The sequence below is a fragment of the Miniopterus natalensis genome, chromosome 3 (assembly GCF_054644295.1).
Source record: "Miniopterus natalensis isolate mMinNat1 chromosome 3, mMinNat1.hap1, whole genome shotgun sequence".
Lineage (NCBI taxonomy): Eukaryota > Metazoa > Chordata > Mammalia > Chiroptera > Miniopteridae > Miniopterus > Miniopterus natalensis.
In genome coordinates this window covers 93,726,289-93,739,933 of record NC_142083.1, presented here as the reverse complement: position 1 = coordinate 93,739,933, position 13,645 = coordinate 93,726,289, and the positions used below count along the sequence as shown (strand labels likewise).

The 13,645-nt window shown below is 60.0% G+C and overlaps 1 protein-coding gene across 2 annotated transcripts; it reads left to right on the top strand.

Annotated features, from left to right (window-relative positions):
- Positions 1–2,722: 2,722 nt before the first annotated feature.
- NHERF2 (NHERF family PDZ scaffold protein 2) lies at positions 2,723–13,466 on the top strand. 2 transcript variants are annotated; one of them, XM_087815719.1, is made up of 6 exons: positions 2,723–2,954; positions 5,476–5,676; positions 10,758–10,937; positions 11,220–11,373; positions 11,451–11,494; positions 12,335–13,466. In XM_087815719.1, the coding sequence occupies exons 1-6, from the start codon at positions 2,742–2,744 to the stop codon at positions 12,491–12,493; spliced, it is 951 nt and encodes a 316-aa protein (XP_087671845.1). In that variant the 5' UTR covers positions 2,723–2,741; the 3' UTR covers positions 12,494–13,466. The 2 variants fall into 2 exon arrangements, with proteins under 2 accessions (XP_087671845.1, XP_087671846.1); XM_087815720.1 differs by lacking the exon at positions 11,451–11,494 and having other exon boundaries at positions 12,335–12,490.
- The last annotated feature ends 179 nt before the right edge of the window (positions 13,467–13,645 follow it).

Below are 13,645 nucleotides of genomic sequence, written 5' to 3'. Positions count from 1 at the left end.
TCAGAAAAACCCCCCTCCTTACCCAAGGTGGACCGTCCGACTGCCCAGGGGAGGGGAGCACCGACAGGTGTCCTCGCCCTCTATTGCAAGTCTGCGTAGACAGGTGGCAGGAGTAGGTGAGGGCGTGGGGGGGGGGGGGGGCGTTTCGTTACCTCGACCTGACTTCCTTCCCTCCCATGGCCCGCCTCACTGCCCACCTACCCTATCCCTTCCCCAGAGACCCAAAACAGCTCACAGCCCCTGGACACTTTTCAGCCCCCACTTCTGGCCCTCCCTCTGCCTTAGCCTCTTTTTCTGCGTCTCACCTCCATCAGAGGCTGGAGGAAGCTCAGGGAAGCTCGCCCAAGAGAGCTGCTGGTCGCCCTTCTTTGGGGCTGTTATTTCAAGCCCTTCACACTGACCCTGCTCCCTCTCACTCCATCCTGTTCCTCCTTTGGAATTTTTACCTGTAGTTCTTTCCTGGACCTTTATTTATTTGTTGTTGTTACCCATTTCCTTTGTTTCCGCCTTGGTTACTTTGTTACCTCTCCTGGTATTTCCCTGGCTTTGGGGCCTCTGTTACTCTTGGATGCAGTATTGTTGCCTGACCTCTGGTTGTGACCACATGCCCTGTTATCCCTCCCTCCAGCTGTGTTGTTCCCATCAGTCTTCTCTCACAGGCTGAGTCCTTTGCTGTGGAAGGTAAAAGGGCCCAAGGCTGATCAGGAGTGTCTGTCCTAGGGAGTGAGGTGGAGGTCTCCAAGCCTTCTGACCCAGGGGACCTGGGGCCCCTACTTTGGTGGTCTCCCATTGAGCCACCTCCCTCAACTCTGGTGTGGCCTCAAAGCTACAGACTGGTAGGTCTTGGATGGTCCTCATTGCTCTGGGGTAACCCCTTGGGGTGGTGTATGGTGAACCTCACTGCCCACACCCATCCTCACAGCCTCCTGGTGCAGCAGCACTAGGTTGAGTACAGGAAAGCCAGTCACAGTCCAGATAGGCAGCCTCTGGATAGGCAAACAGACAAATGGAGGTGGCCAGCCAGAGAGGAGCCTTTGGCAGCATCAGCCAGGAACTCAGAGGTGGGAGTGGGGATGGGGGAGTAGCCATTCAGCTTCCGCCTAAGTGGCTTTTAGGGGCAGCAGCTGGGGTGTGGATACCCAAGGGGCTTTGGCCCAGGAGGCTGCCCAGAGGCAGGCTCTGTACTTGGGTGGGAGCTGGGAACCCAGGCTGAGGGCACTGGAGAAGTAGCAGCAAGGTCTGGGTCTGAGCAGAGCCTGCTTCTGCCCTCATGAGGAACTGTCTCAGCTGGCTGTGCCTGACTCCTGGGTGCCAGGTATGTGCTAGGGAGGGGTATACTGAAGGGGACTCTGCAGCCAGTTATCTTCCTGTATCTGAGGCTGTGAAGAGTGTGGACCTGGAATCTCACAGCCCTGGGCTTAAGAGGAGCTGGGGAACCTGGCCTGGGTCTCTTCTCCAAACCTTAGTCTCCTGATCTGTAAAATGGCCTGAGCCTGAGCCTGAACCTGAGCCTGAACCATCTGGGGTTATTTCAGGTAAAATGCACGCAGAGGCAATACAAAGCAGAAATGATTCTCCACTGTGATGATTATTGTTAGGTTGGGGGAAGGGGGCACTCTTGCTGGGAGGAAGTAGAGGCTAGGGGAGAGGGAGAATGGAGGGAGAGGAGGGTTGAATGGAGGGAGAGGAGGGTTGGTGGCAGAAAAGGGGCAATATGCTGGTTCCTGGGTATGGAAACAGCTCTGGTCAGTGCTGACCACAGGCCAGAGCTCAGAGACCAGTGTCCTCAGCACATTTTATCCCAGGTCAGGATGGGGGGGGGGGGGGTGCGGGGAGTAGCAAAGACCAAGACCCTCTCATCGGCCAGACAAGAATATTTCCTTACCCCACCCTTCCACCTTTTCTGTCATCGACAATGGGCAGGGTCATGAGTGAGGGGCCCTGACACAGGGAGGAGATGATGGGAATGCTTAATGGACACACACTGCACAGGTCGGGCAAACACTCCTGGGGAGGGTCAGGGAGTCGCTCAGTCACTGACCTCCAGTAGATAAGGAGGGGCTGCTGTCATGTCACTTTCAAACCTCTTTTTGCCTTTTGGACTATCCTGGGACTCTGCGCTGGGCCAGGGCAGCTGTGGGCCCAGGAGGGATCCAGATACATGGACAGCGGTGCTGTTGGTGCTTCCTAAGGAGGGTGGACAGGACCGTGGCCCTCGTTGTTGCCCTCTGTCCCCTGTGAGGACTCCTTTGGCCCTAGGACCCTTTCTCCATTCCCTTCCCACCTTCCTATGTTGTGCAGTGCATGCAGTAGGTGCTCAATAAATGTGCCTGGACTAGGAGGCAAAGGTGCTGACTCCAAAGAGGCTGCCCAGAGTGGGGGAGAGGCAGAGAGGTTCCCTGTGATCCGGAACCCCCTGTTCCTGCAGCCTTCCCCTGGGCTCCCCCAAGCTGGCAGGGTGCCGAGATAGGGGCGAGGCCAGGATGGCTTGGACCCAGGCTGGGGCGGAGGAGGCGGAGAAGGGGCGGTGCGGGGGCGGTGTCGCAGCCCGAGCTCCAGCCCAAGCCGGAGGCGACGGGAGCCGAGCGGGAGCCGCGGAAGCTGCCGCCAGGTCCCCGGCGCCGCCACCGCCTCCGCCGCCTCCGCCGCCGCCTCCTCCGCGCCGCCCCGCGCCCCTGGCTTGCTGGCGGGGGCCGTGAGCGCCGCGGCCAGCGGTGGCCTGCCGGTGGGTAGCCGGCGCCATGGCCACACCGGAACCGCTGCGGCCGCGCCTGTGCTGCCTGGTGCGCGGCGAGCACGGCTACGGCTTCCACCTGCACGGCGAGAAGGGCCGTCGCGGGCAGTTCATCAGGCGCGTGGAGCCCGGCTCCCCGGCCGAGGCGGCCGAGCTGCGCGCGGGAGACCGCCTGGTCGAGGTCAACGGCGTCAACGTGGAGGGCGAAACGCACCACCAGGTGGGTGCCTGCGCCCCCCCAGCTCTCCGGGCCCCCTCCCCAGGAGCGCGTCCGTGGAGGCTCCAGCGACCACCCGGCCCGGCGCTGCCTACACCCAGGCCTCAGTTCCCTGCTCCCGGCTAGGAGGGGGTCGCACCAGGGCCTGCGTGCCCACCCCCGCGACGGGAAGTGGGGGATGTAGCCACCGAGGCAGTCGTCGCCGGCCTCCTTCCTAGCACCTCACCCTCCAAGCTCAGCAGTCCTGCACCGCGGAGGGGGAATCCTGGCAGGGAGGGGCCCGCACTGCGGCTCTAGACCTTTAGGCTTCTTCTGGCCTCGGTGTGCCAAGTATGGAGGTGAGGGGCAACATGTGTGTGCACACAGCTGGGTGTGAGTATGCAAGTCCCTCAGGGGATCACACATGTGCACACACAACTGTCTATGTGTACCTGAGGGGTGTCATAGTAAGGGCACACCTGTGTGTGCCTGCATCAGTGAGTGTGTGCACGTGAATATACAAGTCTGCACTCTAGGTGTGTATGTGTGTGGACAGATCTGCATGTTTGGACAAGTATATGTGAGCTGCGATGTGTAAAAAACACACAGGTCTGCATGCCTGGATGTGTATGAGCTGCGCTGTGTGTGTCCAGGCCCGTCTATCAACCCGCCTGGCTGTGTGTAGTCGTCAGTGTGTGTTGGCAGCCGGTGTACTCGTGGGTGTCCTGGCTGATGGTGTCTGGATCCCAGTAGGAATCACTGCTGATGGCAGCACATTCCTCTTTTTGGAGGCTGCCTGGCCGTGCAGGTGTCTCTGGGCCGCAGCCCCTGCCTCCTGCAGCTGGAGATGAAGGCCGGAGGGAGGGCAGGGTCTCCTCTCTACAGGTTATGACTCCTGGGGCTGTCCATCTCCCACTGGCCAGTGACTCACCTTGAGTACAGCCACTCCTGTTCAGGTTCCTCTGTGTCCCCCCAGCACCTGTGCATCCACGATCCGTTAGAGTGTCCAGCCCTGGGGTCTAGAGATTAATATATTGGTCCTTGGCTGAGCTGGGAGCTGAGCTCCTGGGCCCTTGTCTATCTGTCTGCTGTCCTGTCTTCCACCCAGAATGTCAACCTGATAAGGCTGTTTACTGAAGGAAGGTGGGTGTCAGGGTCAGAGGGCTTGGTTTGACAGGCCACAGGGAGGGGCTGGCAAAGCTGTTTAACGTCACTGCCACCACTGCCACCGTTGCGCCTGTTTGTTCCAGGCCTCTGGGTGCTGGTCTAAGAACCTCACACACAGGCCCTGAATGGGTAGCTCGGTTGGTTAGAGGGTCGTCCTGATGCGCCAAGGCTGCTGGTTCTATTCCAGGTCAGGGCGCATAGGAGAGTCAACCAATGAATGCGTAATTGTAACAGTGAATCAATCTCTCTCTCTCCTTCCCTCCTACCTCTCTCCCTCCCTCCTCTTTCTCTAAAATAAAATAGAAGACAGAAATTTAGAACTTCACACACAGGACCCCATGGGATCCTCCCACTGCCCCAGGAGGGAGGTCGTGCAGTTATAGCTCCCACCTTACAGATGATAAAACTGATGCTTGGAAATGTGTAGTGACTCCTTTGGGTACCACAGTTGGGAAGCAGCAGGGTGCTAGGGTCCTGCTGCATGGGCAGAGAGGAGGGACAGAAGAGGCCCAGGGAAGCATGGGTCTGGTTCAAACCCTCCTCTCTGTTGACAACTTCCGCCAAGCAGCTGAAGGGGGCCCCCATCTGCCCTCCCCCAGGCCTTGGGGTGGGGGTGGGGGTGGGGATATTACCCTCCTTACTCCAATGCTCAGTGGGCACTTGTTCCTTCTCCCTGCAAGGAACACGCTGGCCTGCGTGCGCCATGGACCCCTACATGCTCTAGACACACAGCACCTGCATAGACACACAGATGGGCCACATGCCACACCTGTCCCACAGTTGGACCTACCCCGCCCCTTCTCTGCCTGCTGGGTTCGAATCCTGCTTACAGCATCTTGTGTGGTACCTGAGTAGGTGCCTTGCCACAGGAACCCTTCAGGTCCAGCAGGAATGGGCCTGCGGTCATGATCTGGAGCTGACGAGCTGACGGAGGGCCTGGAGGCGGGCTTAGACTTCCATCCCCCACCACTGAGAAAGACAAATGAGTGCAGACACACCCAGACTGACACCCAGGGAGACAGCACTATCTCTCAAACCCAGACTGAGAGACAGACCCTGAAACATAGGTGCATGTCTGCACAGCTGCCTCACCCAGCTTCCCATCCCCTCCTGGAGAAGACCCTGGGCTGAGCCAAGGCCTTGGGACCACACTGAAGCCCTTGCAGCCAGGGCCCTAGTGTCAGGAGCCCCAGGAGAGGAGGGAGGGAGCTGCTGGAGCCTGGGGGTGGGGGGTGGAGCTGGCAGGCCTCTTGGTCCAGCCACCCACCCCTAGTAGGCCAGCCGCCTGCCCATGAGCCCTGCCAGCTTTGGGTGGTGCCACTGTCCATGTGCTGCCCAGAGAGCTGGCTGCTGACCCACTGCCACCTCCCTGTCCCAGGTGGTCCAGAGGATCAAGGCTGTGGAAGGGCAGACCCGGCTGCTGGTGGTAGACAAGGAGACAGACGAGGAGCTGCGCCGGCGGCAGCTGACCTGCACTGAGGAGATGGCCCAGCGAGGGCTTCCACCTGCCCATGACCCCTGGGAACCAAAGCTGGTCTGGACACGTGCAGGCAGCCTTGGCTCCAAGGATGGCCAGAAGGTATGGCAGATTCTACCCACAGGGACCACCTTGGCTTCTCCCACAACCATTTTGGCCTCTTGATGGTAGTCTCTGTTTCTGGCCACCTCCAGAAGTCATTATCTCAGTCTCTTCTGCCTCTTAGGGCCTTTCTTTGTCTCTGGTGACTACCCTCTTGGCTATACTCTTTCTGCCCTGAGACTGTTTTAAGCTGGGTAGGATGAGGGCAGCCTGGTCCTTGGCCCCCACCCCTCTCCCAGGTTGCTGGGAACTATCTGATCTAGGGAGGGACCACTCTGACAAGGCCCCCTCCCCAGCCTAGGTCTGAGGAACCTAAGCCAGGGAGAGGCTGCTCAGATGTCCTGGGACTGAGTGTGCCCAGCTCTGTGCCTGTGATAGGTGTTTATCTGTCTTTGGCCCTGTTCTTATGTCTGTCTTTAGGGATCTGCTTGTTCTGTGTAGGCCTTGGGGGACAAGGGCTGGCCCTCCTCTGTGGGCAGTGTATAGTTGGGAACCGAAGAGGAGACTCTTGAGTCCTCTCATCTGATGGTTTATAGGGTTGGAGCACCTCCAGCTCCTCCCTGCCCTTCCCCCCACCCCCAGGCTGGAAGAAGTGGAAAAGAATTCACCTCCTAGGTGTCTGGGCCTGGGGAGTGTCCCGTGGGGGTGTGTGTGTGTGTGTGCTGGTGACCCTACCTGGGAAGCACCTGGAGGCCAGGAGGAAGAGCCTGGGGCTGCTAGTTCCTTTCTCCTGGAAGTCCCATGTTATTGTCTGTCTTGTCCTCTCTCCCTTTTTTATTTTTAAAGAAAAACAAGTCCCTTTAGGGGATTTAAGCCCAGGGGTTCCCAGATGCCACTTTGAAAACCACTGGCCTAAGCCCAGTGGAGGTGTGAGAGCTAAAGTTTCTGGGTGTGCAGGGGATCCCAACATCTGCCTTGTCCTGTGCCTGTGACCAGGCCTGCACTTTTTGTTTGGGGGGGGGTTACTCAAGGACAGAGAACTGCTGGGTGGGGTGAAGGAGGGGTTGTCTTAGGCCCTGTAGTTTGCGTTTTGCCCTGTGGCCACCGAAGGCTGGAATAGGGGGTGTTAGGGTCAGGTTTGTCATTTCAGGGGGGTCTTGGGGTGGTGTGCTGGCTGGGCCCCTCCTGAGCCTGAGATCAGAGCCTCATTCCTTCCTGGGCATTCACACCCCACCCCCAGGCGTTTGTCCATTGATTTAGACACAAACGGCTGAGTTCACCTTCCTGTGGAAAACATTCGCCCTCGGGCCTTATCTTCAGGATGGGGTGGCCCACCTTGCCCTTGGGTGGAGCCTTCCCCCTATGCTATTTCAGGCTCTGGGGCTGCAGGAAGCTCTGGGAGGGGGCTTCCTCTGGGTGTATTTTTGGAGGATCAGAGTGAGACCTGACTGGCACGCTTCTCTGTGGTTCAGGCTGGCCTGGGGACAGGGACCCCAGAAGGCCAGAGGAGGCCCAAGGGACAGAGACCCCCAGTTTTACTGGCTGAGCTCAGAGCATCAGAAGGAAGCACTGCTTGGGGGTGGGGAGAGGGGGATGCTCCTATGCAGGGCTGTGCTCTAAGGGGTTAGGAGAAACCAGGTGGATGGATGTGTGTGGTTTGCTCTGGTGCAGGGTGAAGGGCCCACCCCTCGTGCCCCTGGGAGGTAAGGGCTGAGGTGGAGTCAGGGCCCTCATGCCACTTACACCCTCTCGCCTCAGTTACCTTACCTCCTGTCCTGGGGCTGGGAGGGGAGAGGTGAGGCAGGGGAGGACACTAAGGTGGCTGGACCCCCCTTAGGGGGCTGTCAGGGCCTTGTCAGTGGTGATTCAGGCCCAGGCCAGACAGGGTTAGGGGTGGCTGCATCTGCAGTGCAGCTGATCCTGATAGTGATAATAGGGGACAGCCCCCAAACTGAGCCAGGGCAACTAGCAACCAGTGGTGCCACGTCTGGGCACTGTTAGACCCTGGGCACTCCTCTCCCTCACACACAGTCTGTGCCTTCATCCTCTGGTTTTGGAGGCCCTTGGGGTCTGTGAGTGAGTGAGGTAACAGAGCCCTACAGGGGGTGACTGCTTGGCATAGGACCCTGTCCTACAAGAGGGCTTCTGGGGCTCCTTGCTCCTGCCTCTACCCCATGAGCCACAAGAGGACTGTCTTCTATTCTGGGACAGGGTTCCTCCCTTGCCTCCCTGTCTCCCCAGCCATGAGTCCTGGGAGCAGGGCAGGGCCTTCCAGCAACTTCCTTCTCTTCTTGGGACGGAAACCTAGCCGGGGGTGGCGCTGGGCTGGAGCTGAAGTAAGGAAGGGGGACTCAGCCACCACCCTGTCCCCCAGAGTGACTCATCCTATGTCCCCACCTGTCCCTGGGGAGCCTGGGCCTCAGTGGGAGGTAGATAAATGGGGTGGCAGCCTGGGCCAGCCAGAGAGCTCAGGCCGCTCCAGCTGGATGCTCACTGGCAGCCACTTCTATTCCCACCTCCATGGCCCACTCCTGGAATTCCACACCACCCGCCCCGGTCCCAGGAGCCCCTCCACGGAGCCCATCCCAGGGGCTTGTGCAGGTTAGGTGGGGTGGGTGCAGGGCGGGCAGTGAGGACCCCAGCAACCAGTTTAGCCTGTGTCCCCTAGGGTCAGGAGAGAGGACCCTGGTGTGAGCAAGCTGGACCCTGAACAACAATGGGGCCTTTCTCTGCCAGGGCTGGTGAGTCACCATCTGGGGGGGCACAGCCTGGCTCCTGGGGTACCCCCATGCCAGCCTCTTTGTCTGGTTACAGGCACAGCTGGGAGGCCGGGACTTGTCCAGTTCTGGGGCGGCCCTGCTGGGAGCCGTGGGAGCCTGAGAGCCTGGCTGGGAGATGGCAGGAAGTGCTCTGAGCCAGGGCTGGGCGTGAGGAATGTGAGCAATGCGCTGGCCCGCCTGCGCCCCCTCCGGACCCTCTGTTGCCTGCTCTCCCGCAGGGCCTCCCTGCTGGGTCATTGCATTGCAGCCCCTCAGCTTGTGGGTCTAGTGCCAGGTTTGTTGCTTCGCGGACACTGGTCTCGCCTAAGGAGAGGGATTTAGGCTAGACATTAGGAGAAACCTCCTGGCTTGTGTGATGAGAGGCAGCTGTGCTGGGTTGAGGCAGGGATGGTCAGTATGGTTTTAAACCCAGATGTGACTTCAGCCTCACCTTATGGCCCCAGATTTCCCCCAGATCGATGCCCTCCAAATTCTTTTCCCATTTGGGGGCTTTAACAGACCCTATCCTGAAGGTTAATGTGGAGGGTGTGGGAAGAGGCCACAGGGACCCGTATCACCGGGCCATCCTATTACAGCTGTGGGTTGCCTTGTGTGGCCGTGCAGCATGTTCGGGAACATATGTTTGGATGCCTGGTCTCCTTGACCATGGGATGTGCCTCTGCTACCCGGGCCCATGTCCACATTCTAGGCGTGGTCATGTCACACTTCCAGGTTCCGTGCATGGCCGGGGCTCTGACTCTGCTCTGTCCCAGCCAGCCTTCGGGACCCATGCTCTGACAGCCTATACCTGAGAGGCGCCTCTGGGAAGGTGTGGGCCCTCCTTAAAGCTGCACACTTGTACCTCCAGGTGTTTCTGGGAGAGGACACAAGTCTGTATAGTGGGGCTCTGGAGAATTTGGGCTCTCTCACCCCCAGTAGACCATGTTGCCCAGTCAAGCCCCCAGGGAACTGAAGAGCAGCAGCTCTGTCCCTGGAGTTCTTGGGGTTATGGTGCTAGATGGTGGCCTGCAGTGGGGGTACCCAGGGGTTCTGGGGAGGCTTTGAGGGTCAGGGAAGGAATCTTGGAGGAGGGGCACAGGCTGGACAGGAAGAGGGTATTCCGGACAGGTAGGAAGGCCCTGAGCCTAGAGCAAGGCACCCATCCTGTGAGGAATAACACTCTTGGCCCCACAGCCGGGTGGCCACCAACTGGCAGACCAGAGCACTCACAGTCAGATTTGGGATTTGGAACCAGATTGCAGGCCTGGGGCCTGGAGTGGTCCAGGGGGTGGCCTGGGCTGCAGGGAGGCAGGTGCCCAAGGCCTGGAGACCCTCTCTGAGGGCCGAGTTCAGTGCCACCCCCAGCCTGGCCCAGGGTCAGTCCCTCCAGCACCCTTAAGGGAGGGGCCTAGTGAGCACTCCCACCCTGAACACTCTCACCTGCACGCGCACTCGAGCCCCGAGCGTCCTGGGAAACCTGAGCTGCTGCCTCCTCTCTCCGGCCACCGCCATGTTTAATTGAGCACCAGTAGCCGCTGGTCACTCAGCACTGCGGTCACTGACGGCCCCAGGCCCCAGCTGGGTGGGGGTACTGGGGCCTGGCCTCTGCCGGCACTGCTCCCTGGCCCACAGCCCCACTGCAGGATGCCAGAGGTAAAGCAAGGCAGGGCCCTGGGATGTTGCTGGGGGACCCTCAGGGCACTGTGTCTCAGCTGGGAGGGCAGCAGGCAGGCCCCACCCTCGGGCCTCTCCCTGGGCTCCCCGCAGCAGCCCCAGCCGCTCATCCCCGGTCTCTGGGCCTGGCGGGGGTGGGGGTGGAGGTGAGGGTGGCTCCAGCTCTCTCTGGAATGTGAAAGCAAACACTGTAGCACTGCCACCAGCCCTATGGGAGAGAAAACAAAACTGCTCAAGCCCAGGACTGCGAGCCCCACACTCACGGAGGGAGGTGGGAAGGGGGGCGCTTGCAGGCAGGGCCCCTGGGGACAGCCATCTAGGACATTGAGAGGAGTGGCAGCTGGTCTCGCCTAGCCTCTCAGGACCCTGGCCTGTGCTCAGTGCTGTCCTTGAGCCTCTTAGTTCTCCCAACATCCCTAAGACCCCTGGCCCCATCAGAAGTCATTTTGGGGTTTGGAAACTAAGGCTTTGTCCAAGATGTCGCAGCTGGAGCTCAGTCATAGAAAGCCTAATGGGGCCCCCCTCGGGCATGGGTGAACAGTGTTTGTCTCTGCCACTGGGCAGGGCCTGATTCCCAGTGTGGGGTTGTGGCTCCCTCCTGCCACCACCACGGCTGTGCTGCACACTGGGGGCCAGAGGCCTTGGGGTGGTGGCAGTGGCCTCTGGGGGTGGAGCTATAGCTTGACCCCTAGTCCCATGTGCCTGCAGGATGTTAATGGGCCCCCAAGAGAGCTTCGCCCTAGGCTCTGCCACCTTCGAAAGGGCCCTCAGGGTTATGGATTCAACCTGCACAGTGACAAGTCCCGGCCAGGACAGTACATTCGCTCAGTGGACCTGGGCTCGCCTGCCGCCCACTCTGGCCTCCGTGCCCAGGATCGACTCATTGAGGTACCCATCACTGAGGCTTTGGGGTGTCAGGTGCCTGTGTCCCCTGTGTGTGTGTGTTGTGCTTATGTCTGTCATCTGCATGCCTATGCCTGTGTCCCCCATTTGTGTCTGGGCCCCAGGTCCTCCCTGGGAGGAGGGGAGTTTCTGGGAACTTGAGCTGGCATTCCTCTTGCTGCCGCGGCTGGTGACAACATTGATTAATATTTGATGCCACACCTGGCCAGGCAGCTCGGGGGGCTGGTGGGGGCTGCCCTCAGTGCTATCCCATGCTGCTGGTGGCAGGTGAATGGTCAGAATGTGGAGGGGCTGCGCCATGCAGAGGTGGTCGCCAGCATCAAGGCACGAGAGGATGAGGCCCGGCTACTAGTGGTGGACCCCGAAACAGACGAGTATTTCAAGAGGCTGCGGGTCACACCCACTGAGGAGCACGTGGAAGGTGGGTTGCTGCCCTGGCGGACTGGGGTGGGGGTGGAGCATGAGAGCTGGGCAGCCATTGACATACTATCCCCACAGGTCCACTGCCATCACCTGTCACCAATGGGACCAGCCCTGCCCAGGTGAGAGGGTGGGTGGAAGTGGACAGGGTGGGTCCAGGAGATCGCAGTGGCACCTTTGGGAGTCCCCAAGCCTGACAGAGCCCCCATCTTTGTCGTTGTATGTTCAAGTTGTGACACCCAATCTGGCCAAGACACTCCCAGCTTTACTGCCCTCTGGGGATCCTGCCCTGGGTCCGCCCCAGCCCACATGGCAAGCAGGCCCCTCTGGCCCAGGGCTGCTGCCTTTGCTCTTCCCCCTGCCCAGCACTGGTTGCCTGGAGTGTCAGTCTCTCCTCAGGAAGCTGGTCCTGGCCTTGCCCCAGGTGACTCTCATGTGGGTGATTCATGCATCAAAACTGCCCCTCCCAGTTGTGAGTTGGCCAGGGCCGGCCACCTGCCTGTTCACTGTTTAGTGTCCAGCGACCTGTCTACACTGGGCCTGGCGTAGTAGAGGAATAAATGCAGCCCTGGTGTGTGCGTGTGTGTGGGCCAGGGACTCCGGGGCAGGGCCTCTGAAGCTACTACGCCTTGCCCTTGGTTTCCCAGCTCAATGGTGGCTCACTGTTCTTGTCCCGAAGCGATCTGCCCGACTTAGACAAGGGCAATGAGGTAGCCAATGTCCACCCGCCTCCTCTGCTGGGCTTATACTTGAGGGGCCAGAGAGGCTTTTGGGGTGGGTGTTTGTGGAGTTTTCAACCTGGGCGGTGGGGCCACTGCCTCCAGGAAGCCCTCCTGGGCCTACTGCCTGAGCCCTACTAGGTGGCCTCTGGTATAAGCTCCCTGGGAAGGGTTATTTATCAGTTTGGGAACTTGAGTTCAGGGCTCACTTTGGCTACCTGCCCCCCCACCCCGTTCCCCCAGGACAGCAGCACCTGGAAGCACGACCCTTTTCAGGAGAGTGGCCTCCACCTGAGCCCCACGGCGGCTGAGGCCAAGGAGAAGGCGAGAGCCACCCGGGTCAACAAACGGGCGCCACAGATGGACTGGAACCGGAAGCGTGAGATCTTCAGCAACTTTTGAGCCCCTCACTACATTTGCTGGACCCGGGCCTCCAACCTGCACGGACTTTTGGGCCTCGCCCCTTGGGCCCAGACCAGAGCTCCCCAAGCCTCAGTGGACTGGAGGAGGTGCATCCTCACCCCCAGAAGCCATGGTGGTCCCACCACCACCCAGGAACCAATCCACATCCCAGTGAGTCCCCGTCCTGATCCCCCCACCCCTGGGTGCTGGGGGAACGTGGCAGCAAGATTGGGGAGAGGGAGCCCCCAGTATGAGACATTGAAAGAGGGAGAGGCAGCGGTGACCCTAGGGGCCGGGGCCCTCGAAGCTCTGCCCGGGCCTGCTGACTTAAAGGAATTTGTGGTTTTGCTTTTTTTCCAAAAAGAGCTCCAGCTCCACACATGTTTCCACTTAATACCAGAGTCCCCGCCCCCGCCAGGACGTGTTCTCTAAATAATTGCAATAAAACAAACCTTTCTCTACAAACCATTTCCTCCCCACCCCTTCCTCCTCCTCCTTGGCAGCAGCCATCGGGTGGGAGTTCCAGGGGCTTCCTGGGATGGAGTGGGGTGGGCAGGCTGCTTGAGGGGCTTCAGGTGTGGCTGGGGAGGCCAGATGTGTCCCCTCCCCTCAGCCCCATCTTTACCTTCTCTGGCGTGTGGGTTCACTAGGTCAGACCCCCTATGTCCCCGCCATACCAGGGGTCTGGGTTGCAGGGCCTGGGCTCTCCCAGGGGCCTGAGGATGGAGGCCCCCTGCCCCTGAACAGGGCAGCCTCTGGACAGGCCCCTTGTTCCTGCACCACAGCCCCCAGGCTTAGGGAGCGTGGTTGCACGAGAGCCTACCCCAGGGGTGACTCCAGGCTTTCGGCTTGGCCCCCACCTGGAGCCCTCCCCCAGTAGACCCCGACTCTGCCCGGAAACCCATCGACATTGCTGTCTGCCCTGTAAGCCATAGCACATCTGTGCCCTTGGAATAAACAGGCCTTCTTCAGACCCCTGGCCGCCTTTGTCCTTCCTGAGCCCTCGGGTGTGGGGGAGTGGTGGTCCAGGCAGGAAGGTAGCAGCCTAGCAGCTCCATCCCCAAGTCTCAGCTGTTGGAAACAGGTCTCATTCTTAAACCTCCCCTCCCTGAATCCATCCACCTGGTAGCCAAGCCCCAACTCCTCTCAGCT